This window comes from Poecile atricapillus, chromosome 8 (genome assembly GCF_030490865.1).
Source record: "Poecile atricapillus isolate bPoeAtr1 chromosome 8, bPoeAtr1.hap1, whole genome shotgun sequence".
NCBI classification, from domain to species: Eukaryota; Metazoa; Chordata; class Aves; order Passeriformes; family Paridae; genus Poecile; species Poecile atricapillus.
The window spans coordinates 9558868-9574218 of NC_081256.1; the positions used below are offsets into that span (position 1 = coordinate 9558868).

Genomic DNA, 15351 nt, shown 5'->3' on the forward strand with positions numbered 1-15351 from the left:
GACACATTCTCTCTTAATACCTGACTGGCTGAACCCAGGCCCCTCAGAAACACCCAGCTGGCTGCCCTCCTCACCCAGCTATAGAAGGTGAACTTGCTTTTAAAACACAACCACCCAGTGCTAGCGGGGCTTTTGTGCACCAGCACTGCACAACACTGTTCCACTGACATCACTGGAGCACTTCCCAAGTAGCTTGGTCCAAAATCTTCTTCAAATAGCTCCAAATCTTAAGAAAAATTCTACAAGAGCCACCATTGTTTCTTTACCTGCCATGAACGGTGCACATGTGTACTTTGGGTAGTTAAAAGCCCAAAGCAAGCAGCAGCCCTGCAGAGGCCCCAGCACCGTGGTACCCACGGGACACAGCCCACACCCACGTGCCCATCACACACCAACATCCTTTACACAATGTCTGTGCTCTCAGTGCCTTGGAGGCCTCTCCAGGGAAACCATCCCTCTCCACTTTCTGCTGCTCCTGACACCTTTCCCCTTCTCCTTCTCTGGCCACGAGTCTCCAGCACGAGCCCACTGACACAGGCAAGCCTTGCCCCCTGAGCAAGGTGGGCAGTAACTCAGCAGCAAGGCTTCCACAGGAGAGGTGACACCCCGGCCCAAGGGACAGCTGTAGGATTTCTGCCATGGACATCTGAGCTTAGGCAAGGGGAGCAGGGGAGAGACACTATCCCTTAGCCAATCCCAGACATGAATATGAAAAATGATGGCCCTGTAGGTTTTTCTCGGGCACAGTGCCCACGTATAGCCCCTGGTGACCAAGGAGGTACCATTGATACCATTAACAAGGTCAGCCTGGCTGCAGCACCCTTCCCACCCCACAAACACCAGTGAAAGGAACAGCAATGTGCTTTAAGGTATTTGCAGGAGCCACACAGCTCAAATGAACTCTGGGAGTGCATTCCTGTGAAATCTGCTGAAGAGAATAAATCCCTTTGGGGCAAACACCAGGATTGTTACTCTGAACTCTCTATCTGTATCTGTTGCGGATAAACTCCAAATTAAAAAAAAAAATGCAGTAATTAGAAATAGTCCATTTCAGGTTTGTACAGCAACTACTTTATTATTTTCAAATGCAAATGTTTGCATTGTTTGCTATTTTACAATTTTACAAACTAGGTATAAAAGACCATAAATAAATGACATAAGTTATGTGTACCTAAAATTCACGGAGGGAGAAAAAAATTACAAATTAAAACAAAATAGAAAAATCTATATATCTAACCCAGAGATCGTTCAAATGCACAAACCAAGAAATGCTGTTAGATTTTTTCAGTATGAACTAAATTATAATATGCCTCATACATTCTAATTTTAACCACAGTCCTTGCATATTCCAACATACTTGCAGTGATACAAAAAAATAAATGCACTCTCTTTTTATTTGTCTGATTAGTATTTCAGATTTTTTCTTTTTTTCTGGTTATGAAAATGTCACATAAAAGAAAAATACTGCTTTTTAAGTCCTGTTTACTGGTTACTTACCAGCTTTTTTTTTTTTTTTTTTTTTTGTATTTTTATACATATATATTTTTAATACATAAGATCCATCACAAAATTAGCACAGCAAGAAACCCGGACAAACATCAACCATTGGTGTGTGAGCAGGACAACTGAACACACTCGTCGTGGGGGCCAAGGCGGCGGTGGCCCGTCCCCGAGGGCAGCAGTGCCGTGGCACTGTCCTTCCTGTGTCTGCAGCTCCGTCTGGAGCAGCCTGTGCTGGCCCAGCCCATGGCCAGCCCTGCAGGGCACAGCCAGCGGGTCCTGGTGCCCGGCTGTGCCAGCCTGAGCCCCAGCACAGCTCCCCTGGCCTCCCTGCCAGGCCCTGCTGCCGCTCCTCTTCCCAAGCAGGGACTGACCAGAGGGTCAGCGAGGACGGAAAACAGGAGCAACCTCGGGACACCATGGCACAGCTGTGGGCAGGGCTGTGCATCCACGTGTGCCAGAGCAAGCCCCTGTCCCAGGGCAGGGAACGGCCCCTGGGAGCACCAGAGGAGCACCTGGGGCACATTGCCACCTGCCACGTGTCCCCTGCCCTGTGCTGGTGGCCCTGCATCCCCTGGGTGCAGGCACTCAGCTCCACCCCAGCTGCCTCACACTACACTAGGGTGAACTCTCCAAACACAGAAAGCCCTCCTGGGTGGTATCAGGATGCTGCAGCTCTGCTCCCTGGGCCATGGAAGAAAGAGTGTCTTCTCCTGCACTTCAACTGCACAAGGAACAGGACACACTTCACAACTCTTGCTAACTGTAACTTTACAGGTCTTGTTGCATTTTTGTTCCTTATCTGTGCTGGGAACAAGGGAAGTGTTCTGATTATTACATTGCACACAGAGCAAGGTGCTTCTGTGAATGGAAGAACTGCATATGTTTGTTAGCATTCAACAAGTCTTTAAAATCCTATTTTTGTAGATAAAAAAGGCTACGTAAGAATTCAGCTCAGGATTACCAGTGGATGGAGATGCAGCTGTTGCCTCCATCACCTTGCCACCGAGAAACTGGTTGTTCTTGGTCATGAGCAGGGCACTAGTAAGAGTAAACAACACTTAACAAAAACCTTTAGCACCCTTTTAGATCCTGCAATCCATTACTCCAAAACTAACTCAAAATTGCCGGTTTCAGGCTGCAGAATTACTCAACAACGTTAGTGTGGCAGCTAAAAAATATACTTACAGATACAGAAATTTCAACACTTTCTGATGTGTGTGTTCTTGCTATCATTTCAGACTGGAGCTATCGGCCTGGTCTCATAGGACAGGGGACTCCTGTGCTTCCAGAGGTGTTTGGGGCACACTCACAGGCAGCTCTACACACGAGGTGACCTGCACGCCAACACACGTACACAAGCACACGTACGCACCTTTCGGAGGACATAATGATCCATTATCCATTCAAGGAAAAAAATATATTTATATCACTGCAATGGCACCTTTAGTGTAAAATGTCACTTCAGCAATGCACACAGGCAGCTCACAGGAACTGGGTTTTTTTGCTGTGGCACCTGGCCTGGTGTCCATGGTAAGATGTGTAGTGCTCTGTCACCTTCATTCGTCCGGGATGCAGCGGTGACAGCCAGGGGAATGAGGAGAGACAACAACAAAATATATAAATAAAACCAAAGGTAAGCAGAGAAAGCAGAAGAGGATGAAAAACAAAATCCAGAAGTCTGCAGGGATTTGACACAGTACATTCCTCAAGTGACAACTGGGTGCTGAGTCTTAACGAGTTAGTTATCGCTCAGTGGAGAAAAACAACGGAGTGGGTGGCCCAGGAAACAAAAAAAAGAGAAAGTAAAAGTCACACTCTCTTCAGGGACCGACGACTGTTCAAAATGTCTTTTCCAGAATCAGTGCTATGGAAGACTCAACTGTGGGTCCAGAGGCTTCATGTCTAGTCTGTGTTCCTCCATGGTCAATGTGATCAACGGGATGGGCTACGAGGCTGTGAAAGCAAAATCCGTTTCCCTGCACAAAAAGAGAACCCAAGTTAAATGTATTAAAGCACAAGCACCAAGACAGACACCCAAACTTGCCCAAATGGCAATTCTCAAAGAGTGGGAACTCTTTGCCTTCCCTGTCCTTCCTTCCCTCACACTATTTCAAAGTCTTGCTCCCATGGCATGCTTTACCTACAGATATGTAATCAACCAATCTATCTTTCTATCTATATTTACATGGGCCACCTTTTTTTTTCTTCCATCTGCTCTCTTCAAGCTAAAATCACATTCCAGTGGATTCCCCTCATTGGCCATATTTTATCACAGGAAACACAACCACCAGTGGCAGTGCTGAAAACCCAGCATCTGAGCTGCCTTCACAGTTTTCATTCTATAGGGACACAGTTTTCCATTTTGTGTGGAAAATATTGCACTGTTTTGAATTACCACTACTAGACTCCAAGACAGCAATTTAACAAACTGGCCAGAAAATCGGGTGTATTTTGGTTTTAGATAAAAAGATGATCTCAACAGAACACAACAGATTTACAGCAAGGAAACTTCAAGTATCTCTGCACTTAAGAGGCAGAAGAATTTTTCCTGCTGAAAGTACAAATGTCAGGTCTTTAAAATGAGTAACTGCTTCTTATGTTGCCTGGCAAAGTGACATTAAAACACGCTGGTTTAAGTAGATTTTTTTATGAAATCTTAAAGTTCTTGAAATGGAAAAGCTTTTATAAGTAATACAGCAGAACAGTTTATACTGAGCTGTCATGACTTGACAGCATCCAAATTTAGCATCTCATATTCAGAACAAGTTGTTCTCTGAGAGAGTTGGGAGTGAGGGAGAGTTAGTGGTTAAAATCAGCAAGTTATTGTTAAAAGTGACAAAAAGTGATGTGAGTGACAATACAGTATGTGTGATTTGTCCAACTGAGTGAACTGTTTTGGATTTAGGATAAACTCAATTATTAAGAAAGTTTGACACATAAAGCCACTAAATCATTTCTGATTTTGCTGTCAGGTGTGGAGTAGGACCAAAATATTATAGACTAAAGAACCAGTCTGAGTGCCATTAAACTATAAATCTCACCTTTCCGACATTGTGCCTGGCACAGCTGAAATGCAGTGTCAGTTCTAAAGGACATGTCATGAAAATCCTTCTCCTACTCAGCACAGAGTAAGTGTGGCCTGTCTTTTTTCTAAGGTCATCTCATCACTTTGGTCCTCAGAAGTGCTTTAAAGGAATCTAACTTACATACTCTTTTCAAAAAGAGTAATAAAATCTTCACAACAAATAAATTCAAGCCTCAGTGTGTTCAGAGCTTTACTGGATAAAGCTTTATCCTGTGTGACCTACTGAGGGCATCCACATTGCCATAGCAGTCTCCTACACCTAGCGGCCCAGGGGATGCTTTCAGTCACTCAGCTTCCATCTATTCCCTAGAGGAGGAGGAGGGGGCAGCTTGCCCATGCTCCATCTTGTTGGCCATACCTGCAGAGGGGTGTCAGGCCCCAGCTGTGCACTCTGCACCTGGCACTCACAGCCACAGCTGCCCTGATAACTCCAGATACCCACCCTTCAGGGCTGGCTTCCAAAGTGCATTTTGTTCCCACAACTGATCTAACAGGATCATGGTTTCTTAAGTGCAGAGTTAGTGGTTAAAATCAGCAAGTTATTGTTAAAAGTGACAAAAAGTGATGTGAGTGACAATACAGCATGTCTGATTAAACATGTTAAACATTAACTGTTTCACTGCTGCATTGCACAGCGCTGCACAAAACCTGCGAGGCTGCACGCACAATCCCATTTCTTTCTGCTCCCCTTCCCATAAAACCTCTGACACCACAACTGAAGCACATCTTTCTATAAACCCAAATATTGCTCTTACTGCTGTTCATGAGAGTGCAGGAAAAGTCTTTGGTTCTTCCTGTGCATTTATGAGTATTTGTACTATGGCATCCATTCCTGTCGAGTTTTTCCAACCACAGCATAAGGGCATGCCTGCTGCTCTCCCTGGGAAGTGGGGTCAAGCTCTCAGCACTGAGCTGAGCCCCAGGACACTCCTACACCTTGTCTGCACGCCCTACCAGGCAACAGCTTGAGAGCAATTTGAGATAGTGCAATTTTCATTGCCACCAAATACAGCAAGCAATGGGAAAGGCTCAGCAATTAGTCTGGGAAACCAGCACAGATTCTTACAAACCAGTTAGGAACCCCAAATAACACATACCACAGCAGCTTTTATTTTCCCCCAACAGCGACAAAATCCTAGCACAGCTCACAAAATAAAGCACCATGAACACGTCGGACACTGTATTCCACTGACCTTCCGTGAGGCAAAGGGAGCGAGTTTCTTGAAAGAGAAAAGTCTGAAAGCTCCACAGCCACGATTGTCACAGCTGACTACTGGCAAGATGGTCACAAAAGTCTTTCAATGGTAGGCTTCAGCACGACACAACAGCCAAGAACCTCCCCAGAAGTCCAGTTTTGCCCAGTAATCCACAAGGTGGGACACTTCATGTCTCAAGCCCATAAACAGGTAGATCACTAATTGGCAGGCACTGATTAGCCACATGATATTCTCACTGAGGTTTCTGCAAGGTGTCAGTGATGCATCAAGACTGCAAAGAATATCCTAGGGCAGGTTCTTCATTCCAGTGAAAGATACACAACGGTGGTTTCACCCACAAATAAAACACTATGGTTGTAATCCTACAGGTCACAGGGAGAAGGAAAGTAATGCTGTTGTTTCTTAAGCACAGTATCTGGCAGCAAACATAGCATCAAAACTTGAATGTGACTTTATATTTATATAGATACATGTATTTTACATATCATTGATCAACAGAGAAGTATGTTCCAAGAAACAATTTGTTCCAGGTCTGGTTTCAAATGACGGCTTGTCATTTCTGGAGGCCCCCCTCCCAACACACACGCTCGGGTTCCACAATCTGTACATCAAGCAATGCTGCAGATCTTTATTTCGACGGGCGAGGAGACGAAGTAAAAAAAGTGCAGTTCTTCAATTAAAGTGCATGGATGAGGTAAACTAATTTCAAGAGTTTTGAGTTTATTCAGTGCTGGCTCAGACGGGAACCATCCTGCCGTGCATCTGTTGCATTTGGGTGCGCATCGCTTGGACGCTGCTCAGGATCTTGTTCTGGTGTGCCAGGGCCGTGATCCCAATCCTGGCCAGGTCCCTGTGGAAAGCAAGGCAAGAATGAGGGGCTGTGAACCGTGGATCAGATGTTGGTGCAGAGAAAAATATTAAGAGTCAACCGCAAGCAGCATTAGCAAAAGCAAGGCAGATGTACAGAAATGTTTAATTAAATAAGTGGAGGCATTGTGGAGGCATTTTAAAGTTATCCTCCATCCAAATAAAAGGCATTCCATTCCTTTAATGAGTGTAATGACATGCAGCACAAAGCAAAAGAGGCTGATTAAATCCAGATTTACCAGTTTTTTTGTTATATCGCTGAGTACTTACTCCTGGTTCATATGCACCACAGCCTCTAGGGTGGTATAGCCAGCAGCTGTGAAGTTATCCTTGTATCGCTCCATTTTCATGGCTTGGAGCCAGTCACTGACAGAAACAACCGCCGAGAACTCAGGGGAGCTGGGATCCAGCAGGGCTGTGCTAGGTCTGGATGCCAAACAGTGAAAGGACAGAGAAACAGCGTCAGCTGGATCATGAACCACAAACCAAAGTTTGGTCTCTGCAACAATTAACCTCAATGATGAGGGAAAGCAAGGGCAAGAGGCTGTGCCCAATGAAACTGGTGGCTCTGCACATCAGCTCAGATCAATGCCAGAAACTGAACAAGATGCAAAGCAATGGGCCAATTTTTGCTAAGAATGAATTTGACCTGAGGTTTCTAATTTTGGTTTGAGATCTCATTTGAACCACAATACAGCTTATGATTTCCATCTCAGATACAACCAAGTTCATAGAAAATGTTTTTACTCCCCAAAACAAAGAAGATGGCAATGCTGGAAGGCATTTGGCCTGCTGGGTCTGTATCTCAGGGGCAGCAATGCCAGACCTTGCCAACCCTGCATGTGTCAGACTCCAGCTCGGCAGCTATAGAAACACTACTGAAGTATGTGCAAAGAACTGGGAGCTCACACCCTGCCAGACTGGTTTGGAGGGTAAAACTCAGGGCGGGTTCAGATAACTTCTGCTTCTAGCCAGGTCTGCTCAGTGCATTCAATCAAACTTGGGACAGCAGGGAGTTAATCCCCTCTTTAATCAATCCATTCCTGACCGAGTGTGTGCCAGGAGTGGCGAGAATCACACCAGCTTTGATCTTTGTTTGCACTGTGGAATGTGCTTCTCATTTTGCCTTGCACAGTTTTGCCAATAATTACTTTTACAACATTTAGTTCCCTTATTAATATTGCATTTATTATTTCATGTATATCATAAGTCACAGTTCTATTAAAGCACTATAAATTACTGTTATCTATCTAATCAAAACAATTATCATTTAGCAATTTATTTGAAAATGAACATCATCAAAGGCTAGGTGTGCAATAGCATGCTTAGGTCTTGCCTGAGGCATTGAGTACATGCTGGTAATGCTTGGTTCAACTCTTTTACTGCATTATCTAACACTAGACCAATGATAGTAACCTATTTATATATAATTATACTTCATGTATAAAGTCATGTATTAGTAATGGTATATGCATATTTGAAATTCCTATTCTGAAGACATGAAAAATATTTATAAACAGCCATGAACGTGAAATGACCTTGAATAGGCTGTTAACTTACACACACACACAGAATGACCTTGAACAGGTCATTAACTATTAGAAAACCTATATATTTTGAAAGAGCACCTGTAAATTGAAAAGCCAGCAAAATGGAGAAGCTCATACTGTGATTCTTCAATCAAATTATCACAGCAGATCATACTGTGATTCTTACCACCTAAATTATTTAAGCCTCAAGGGAGGATACATTTTTGCCAGGCTCCCAGTGCAATTAAGGCAATCTGGAAGACGTGGTGAGTGGCCTCACAGGGTTAATGATCCCTCTTCTGCTGACATACATTGTAAGCAAGACTCACAAAGGGACATACAAGTTTAAAAAAGGATGCTGTTCTTTTGGAGGCTGATACAGAATCTCTGTTACTCCCTCACTGATTCAAGAAACTTAATTTTGTATTGTCTAATGCATATTTTTATACCTTCCCTCCTACTAAAAAACATTTTCCTATTATCTTCCTCGTTCCTTTTAAGATGTTTTTCCATACATGTTGTAAGCAAATCTACCTGACAAAGCAGAGACATTTGAAAAAACTAGACCAGAGCTGGTAGAGATCAGTAAAGCTCCTATTACTTCAGCAGTGTTTCACCAGCTTAAACAAACTGCTGATCTGTCCCAACAAAGATATTTTGGTTTTACCCTACAACTCTGGGAGTTTCCTTCCTGCTGTACTTCTCTTGCACGTACCAGGTACACCACGCTTAGCAAACAAAACAAATGTAATGCGGGATCGGTGGAGACATGAAACTGGCTTTCCACAAAATTAAATTCAAATTCACATAAAAATTAATCCACACCTTCCCAATGCCCGTGAGGCGTTGGCTGTAATGCTGTAACGCTCATTTGCAAATCCTACACAAATCTAGGGTTTATGAAAGTTGATGATGTGCTTTTCCTGCAGAAAACCACATCACTCCTGTTAGCTGCACTGACTGAGGTGACCCTACCCGTTCAAGCCCTTTCACCAGGGGGACAAGGGGAATGAAGCAGCAAACTTTGCCTTTCACCAGAGCTTGCCTGTATCAGGACGTGCTTAAGGCTGTGCTGGAAACTCGCTCAGTGTTGGTGTGATCCAGCAGCAGCTCTGCCCACTCCCCTGTCCTCTTGGCAGGGCTGGTGAGCCTGGGTGCCCCGGGGGCCACACGGAGCCAGCAGAGCTCACCCACACAGAACAGTGGCTGCTGTGCAGGCTGGCCCTGTGGAGCTGAGTGCCACCTGTACTGTGTGTGCCCCCTGCACTCTGTGTGACACCTGCACTGTGTGTGCCACCAGCCCTCTCTGTGTGCCCCCTGCACTGTGTGTGTGCCACCTGCCCTCTGTGTGACACCTGTATGTGTGTGTGACACCTGCATTGTGTGTGTGCCACCTGCATTGTGTGTGTGCCACCTGCATTGTGTGTGTGCCACCTGCATTGTGTGTGCCACCTGCACTGTATGTGCCACCTGCACTCTGTGTGCCACCTGCACTCTGTGTGCCACCTGCACTCTGTGTGTGCCACCTGCACTCTGTGTGTGCCACCTGCACTCTGTGTGTGCCACCTGCACTCTGTGTGTGCCACCTGCACTCTGTGTGCCACCTGCACTGTGTGTGCCACCTGCACTCTGTGTGTGCCACCTGCACTGTGTGTGCCACCTGCATTGTGTGTGTGCCACCTGCACTCTGTGTGTGCCACCTGCACTGTGTGACACCTGCCCTCTGTGTGACACCTGCCCTGTGTGTGACACCTGCACTGTGTGTGTGCCCCCTGCACTCTGTGTGACACCTGTATGTGTGTGTGCCCCCTGCACTGTGTGTGCCCCCTGCACTGTGTGTGCCCCCTGCACTGTGTGTGTGCCACCTGGCCTCTGTGTGTGCCCCCTGCACTGTGTGTGCCACCTGCCCTCAGTGTGCCCCCTGCCCTCTGTGTGTGCCCCCTGCACTGTGTGTGCCACCAGCCCTCTCTGTGTGCCCCCTGCACTGTGTGTGTGCCACCTGCCCTCAGTGTGCCCCCTGCACTCTGTGTGTGCCCCCTGCACTCTGTGTGTGCCCCCTGCACTCTGTGTGTGCCACCTGCACTCTGTGTGTGCCCCCTGCCCTGTGTGTGCCCCCTGCCCTGTGTGCCAGCTCCCCTGTGTCCCCTGGTCACCATCAGAGAGCACAGCTGACCTGGAGCTCTCGCTGCCTGTCCTCTTCAGGCTGTTGGGGTTGCGGATGAGCTTGTCCAGCATGTTGACGATCTGCCCAAACTTGGGCCGGTCGCTGCGCTCCTTCTGCCAGCAGTCCAGCATCAGCTGGTGGAGGGCGATGGGGCAGTCCATGGGCGGGGGCAGCCGGTACCCTTCCTCGATGGCTTTAATCACCTGCAAGTGGCACAATTAGGAGACATTAGAGAGCCTCAGACTGCTCAGTCTGCCAGCTGAGCACCGTTTATCCCAGGGCCATCCAGACTATGGTGACAAATCCCCGATTAAGTGATACAACACGGAAAATTGCACTCGGACTCAGACAGCTGGTGGTCTCAGAACTGTCATTTCTCCTCAGCAATTCAGAACTAAAAGGGTACAGCACCCAGAGCAGACATCAGATATGGCAGGGCAATTTGTCACAAAAAAGCACATGGGATACATGGATGCTGGATGCCAGAAGAGCCCTGGTTAGAAATAAGCAGCTAGCTTTGTTGGACAGTGAGCTGGAGAAGCAACAGCTCTACAGCAAGTCTTTACCATCAGTCAGTTTTGGGTGCTACATGTTGAGACTGTATTTTCCCCATAATTTTTAAGGTACAGCAGATCACTCTCTTCCCCCTGTCCTCCCAGGCCAGCTCATCTCTGTCAGTAACAAGTAACAGAGAATCTGTTCACTCACTGCTGGATGCTCTGAGCCAGGAGATGCAGAGATGGGAACCCTTTTGTGCAGCTTCACAAAAGTCCAACACATCTTAAGTAGATATTTCATATTTAACAGAACCCAGAGAAACTCAGACTGAAGTCACTTCAAACCCTCTAAAAAGCATTCCAGAATGGCTTCTTAGCTCTCTCAGGAGGATGGGACACAACCAGATCTCAATTCTGACATGACAGGGACATGACCCAGGAGCCTTCAGATCTGAATTAATCGATATGACACTGCTGGCAGGACTCACCATGAGACCAGGAGTGCTCAGAGACTGTGCTGCACTAAATTCCCTCCTTCTGGACTTGTCCAATTAGTGGCTAAAACCCACTGGGAGGACAAGGTGAGGGATATGCTTGCATTATTAGCAGCTGTTCAGTGACCAAAAACAAAGTGGCCCTCACTCCTGCAGAAAGCATGAAGATCCTTTTGATTTCTCTTGATTCAACAGACACTGAGTATAATTTGAAATCCACTTTTGCTTTGCTGTGAGAAGCACTGCTCTTGCCATCATTAAGGAGGAAAAAAGGCATGTCTATGCTAGGGACTGTAAAGAGTGTGCAGAGACAGTAATATTGGCTTTCCCTGTCTTGTTCAAGCCAGCTTTTCAACATGGTCTAGCAGTGCACAGTCGCAGTGAACACCAGCCTAACATAAACAGCTCTAATAAAAACAGCTCTGTTTGTTGCAGTGAGCTCCACTGTGCTGTGCAGACATGCCTGATATAACCGAGACACATCTGGCGTTTTATTTTCTTGCTAAGTCTTGATGACTTCCTGTTAGCAAAAGGAAGGCAAGATTGGGTGCCAGAAGAGACATTTCACATCAGAAGGAAATTAAAATTATATCCCTCGTTTAGATTAAATGCCATCCGCATCTAGACACTCTTTGAAAATGTTCAGCCCTACAGAAGAAAGAAGATGACTTGTAAAACGCCTTAACCACTCCCATGGCTGTATATTCAGATTGCCATTTTCTTCTTCCTTTATTTGCTTGTAAATCCCCTGGGAAAAGAATTACGGATAATCTAGGCCTCATTTTCATTGGGATTTTTTTTTTTTTCATTTAATAAAAATTCTATTAGCAAAAGCTCTTATTAGCATTATTATTAAATACTCTTCTGGAACAGCAGCCATTGTGCACGGTCCCTCTTGGAGCACACTGAAGTAGTCCAGATGGTATGGTTAAACAGGACATGCATAATTTAAGAATGGTCATTTACAAAAGCCGCTTTTTAAATGCCCTCAGGGGGCAGCTATGCCATTGTCACAAGGATGCTCTGACTGATTATCAGAATTGGATTTCCTATGTGTTGATTTAGATATCCTACAAGAAATAAAATCAACTGGAAGAGTTATAAGCATAGTGGAGCTTCAAGAATCAACTACCAATAGGAAGCCAAATTCAAGTGTTTTTCTCTTAAAGCCATTCAGTAAGCTCAAGATATAATATGAACATTCAAATCTTCCTTCTCTTGACAGTATTACGATTTGACAGTTTAAATACATTAGTTTCCCTTTCCTCCATTTTTCTTTAATTGCTATTTTTTTAAATGTAGAAGACCAAACCAAATAAACCCCATACAAAAAGTATAGATCCTAACTTGAGAATGCCCTATTCCATGACCTCAGACAAAGCTTGAAGCACTCCAGGAACTTTACTTCCAGAGAGGTTCCCTGAGAAAACAGGAGTCTACCACCCATGATATCCTTTTAAAAGCCTGGAATAAACATCTCGTAGCCATATAGCAATTTCCACAGGAACACACCAGCAGTCACCTAAGGACAAAGATAAAGGCATGGGGAGGGGAAGGGACAGAAGGTGCCGGGGAAGCTCAGCAGGAGACTCACATCTTGGTTGGACATGTCCCAGTAGGGTCTCTCCCCGTAGGACATCACCTCCCACATGACGATGCCGTAGCTCCAGACGTCGCTGGCCGAGGTGAATTTGCGGTAGGCGATGGCCTCGGGAGCTGTCCACCTGATGGGGATCTTGCCACCCTGCCACCAAGGGGAGGAACCACAGCCTAGTGAGTCACTGATGCAGCAGTGTGCGTGCCTGACACCGTTCTACGCATTCAAAATACAAAATGGTTTTTTTTGTGTACAACTCCAGAACCCTTCTCAAAAACGCATCCACTTTCTCTCCTGCTTGCCATAAAGCTGTCAGATCCAACCAGGAGGCAATGCTGCCCATCTGTTTTCTTTAGTCACGAGGAGGCGAACCAGTGAATTGTTAAATGTATTTTTATCAGCCTTCCAAGAGATCTCTGCTTAGGGCTATGCTGAAGCCTGAGAACAAGCCAGGGGTTTTACAGAGTATATATTAGAGATTTAGTTGACAAAACAAATAATTACGTGCTGTTAATTACTATTTCCTTGCTTGCCTGTCCGACCTGTTTGGCCTGTTTCAGAAAAATGGAATTATAAACATTTCACTTTTCAAAAAGGTAAAATAAAGAGAGGATGAACTGGAAAGATTTATGAATACAGTGGTGTTTCCCGTGGGTAATATCCCAACTCCTACCAGAGACGTGAGAGAGCAAGCAAGCCTCTGGGCTCTCCCAGACCCTGGGGGAGGAGTTCAACACCAAACCAGGGTACAAGGCTGCTTTTGATACCTGTTGGAGAAAGCTGCCTCTTCTTATAATACTCCTTTTTAAACAAATAAAAACACTAAACCATCTGATTTGGGCCACTGAGGTCCTACACTGCTTAAAAAGGAGCTCACTCCATCCTGTTTTTCTGATTTTGCCTTAGCTGAGTGATCCCAGGCCAGAGATTTCTCCTTTTGTTTATGCTAATATGCAAGGTGTTTTTAATTGAGCTTTTGGTTTCCTGCAGTTCCATCTGGGGAATGACTTAAGCCGAACAAAGGTTTTCGGGGTTTTTTTCATTTGCTTTTATGCTTTTTTGATTAAGTTTATTTTGGTAGCTTTTTTTCCATCCATCTCCTAGATAGCTTTTATCCATAACCGAGTGCAGTGTGTGCATACTTAATAGTATATTGTTCTACTTTATCTCTCAAGTGTTTAATATGGCCTGGTTCCAAAGCCAAGGGAAATCAAAAGGGGTCCTTCTCCTGGCTACTTCAGCCTTCGCATAAAGCCCTTTATGAATCAGGTTGTGGCAATATGTGCCTTGGTGACTACAAGATGCTCTCACTTTACTGAGTTACTAACAGGAGCAGAACACATCATGCTCTTAAAAAATGCTGCTTTAAAAACTGCATTCTATTGCAGCCTCTCTGATTATGCAAAAGCTTTATTCCTCCTTTCAGACACAGATGCACCGACACTGTTTATACATGGTTGTCATTCTAAAAATTGTCAATAAGCTCTTTATATTTAGCTGCTTGAGCACAGTGGAGTTAATCCAAATATTCCTGATCTTTCATTACTGATACCAAATGAAGACAATGATTGTAAAGCAAATGTCATTAGCTCTCTCTAGTTTACTCCCGAGAGCCAACAATACCATATCTCCACTTGCTAAATTCAAAAAGAAGCTTTTCAGTCATTTTTGTCTTGCCCTTGTGGGCTTGTCTAAACTCTGATTTCCCTGAGTATAGCTTTTCAGACCTCTGCTTCTTCCACTTGCCACCCTTATGAGTGAGAGATACCAAGGCTGGCCAGCATTTAATACTACAGGAGTCTATCCTTTCCTGTAATGAGCTGTGAATCCATTAAAGGATGAGTGTTGGGATTAAACAGCAAGATCTGAGTGCTGCAAACAAACTCAGCACTAGGGAGAACAGATGGAGAATGGCAGATATTTAAAAACAAAGAAAATAAGCAATTAAAAAAGGAGACTTTGTAAACCGGCGCTTTTCTCTTTACATTGCATTTTGATATCAGAGGTATTGGTACAAAGGCTGGTAATGGCTGGGATGTTGTTTTGTGGCCAGAAAACTTGCATTAGCCCTATTCCATGTGCAGCATATTAAAATGGCTTTAGCAAAATTACCTAACAGTGGGATGCTGAAATATAGATAAAATGGGAAAGAAACAAAAAATGGGAATGCAGGCCTAACACTTTTCCCAGTCCAAATCATTGAGGTCAAATTTATGACTGGCTTTGTGATGGACAAAAGTGGATGCATCTTTTTTATTTTTTTTGTGGTGTGTCTACACCTGCTGTATCAAACATGAGTAGCACCAGCCACTGGGAAACCATGTTTGTAGACAGCAGAAGGAACAGAAGTCCAGGCTCTAATTTCTGGCATCAGATTCCTGTCAGGTGCTTGTATCAT

General features: G+C 44.9%; 1 protein-coding gene across 3 annotated transcripts in view; it reads right to left on the bottom strand.

Moving 5' to 3' along the window:
- Positions 1-1054: 1054 nt before the first annotated feature.
- The window catches only part of EPHA4 (EPH receptor A4), a 105942-nt gene continuing 91645 nt past the window's right edge, over positions 1055-15351 (bottom strand). For 2 of the 3 annotated variants that reach the window (XM_058844035.1, XM_058844033.1), the window contains 5 exons: positions 12951-13100; positions 10375-10568; positions 6943-7098; positions 5686-6655; positions 1055-3479 (listed from right to left, as the gene is read on the bottom strand). In XM_058844035.1, the coding sequence (XP_058700018.1) occupies positions 6541-6655; positions 6943-7098; positions 10375-10568; positions 12951-13100 (615 nt within the window). In that variant the 3' untranslated portion in view covers positions 1055-3479; positions 5686-6540. The remainder of the gene's footprint in view (positions 3480-5685; positions 6656-6942; positions 7099-10374; positions 10569-12950; positions 13101-15351) is intronic. The other variant, XM_058844034.1, reaches the window with a different exon arrangement.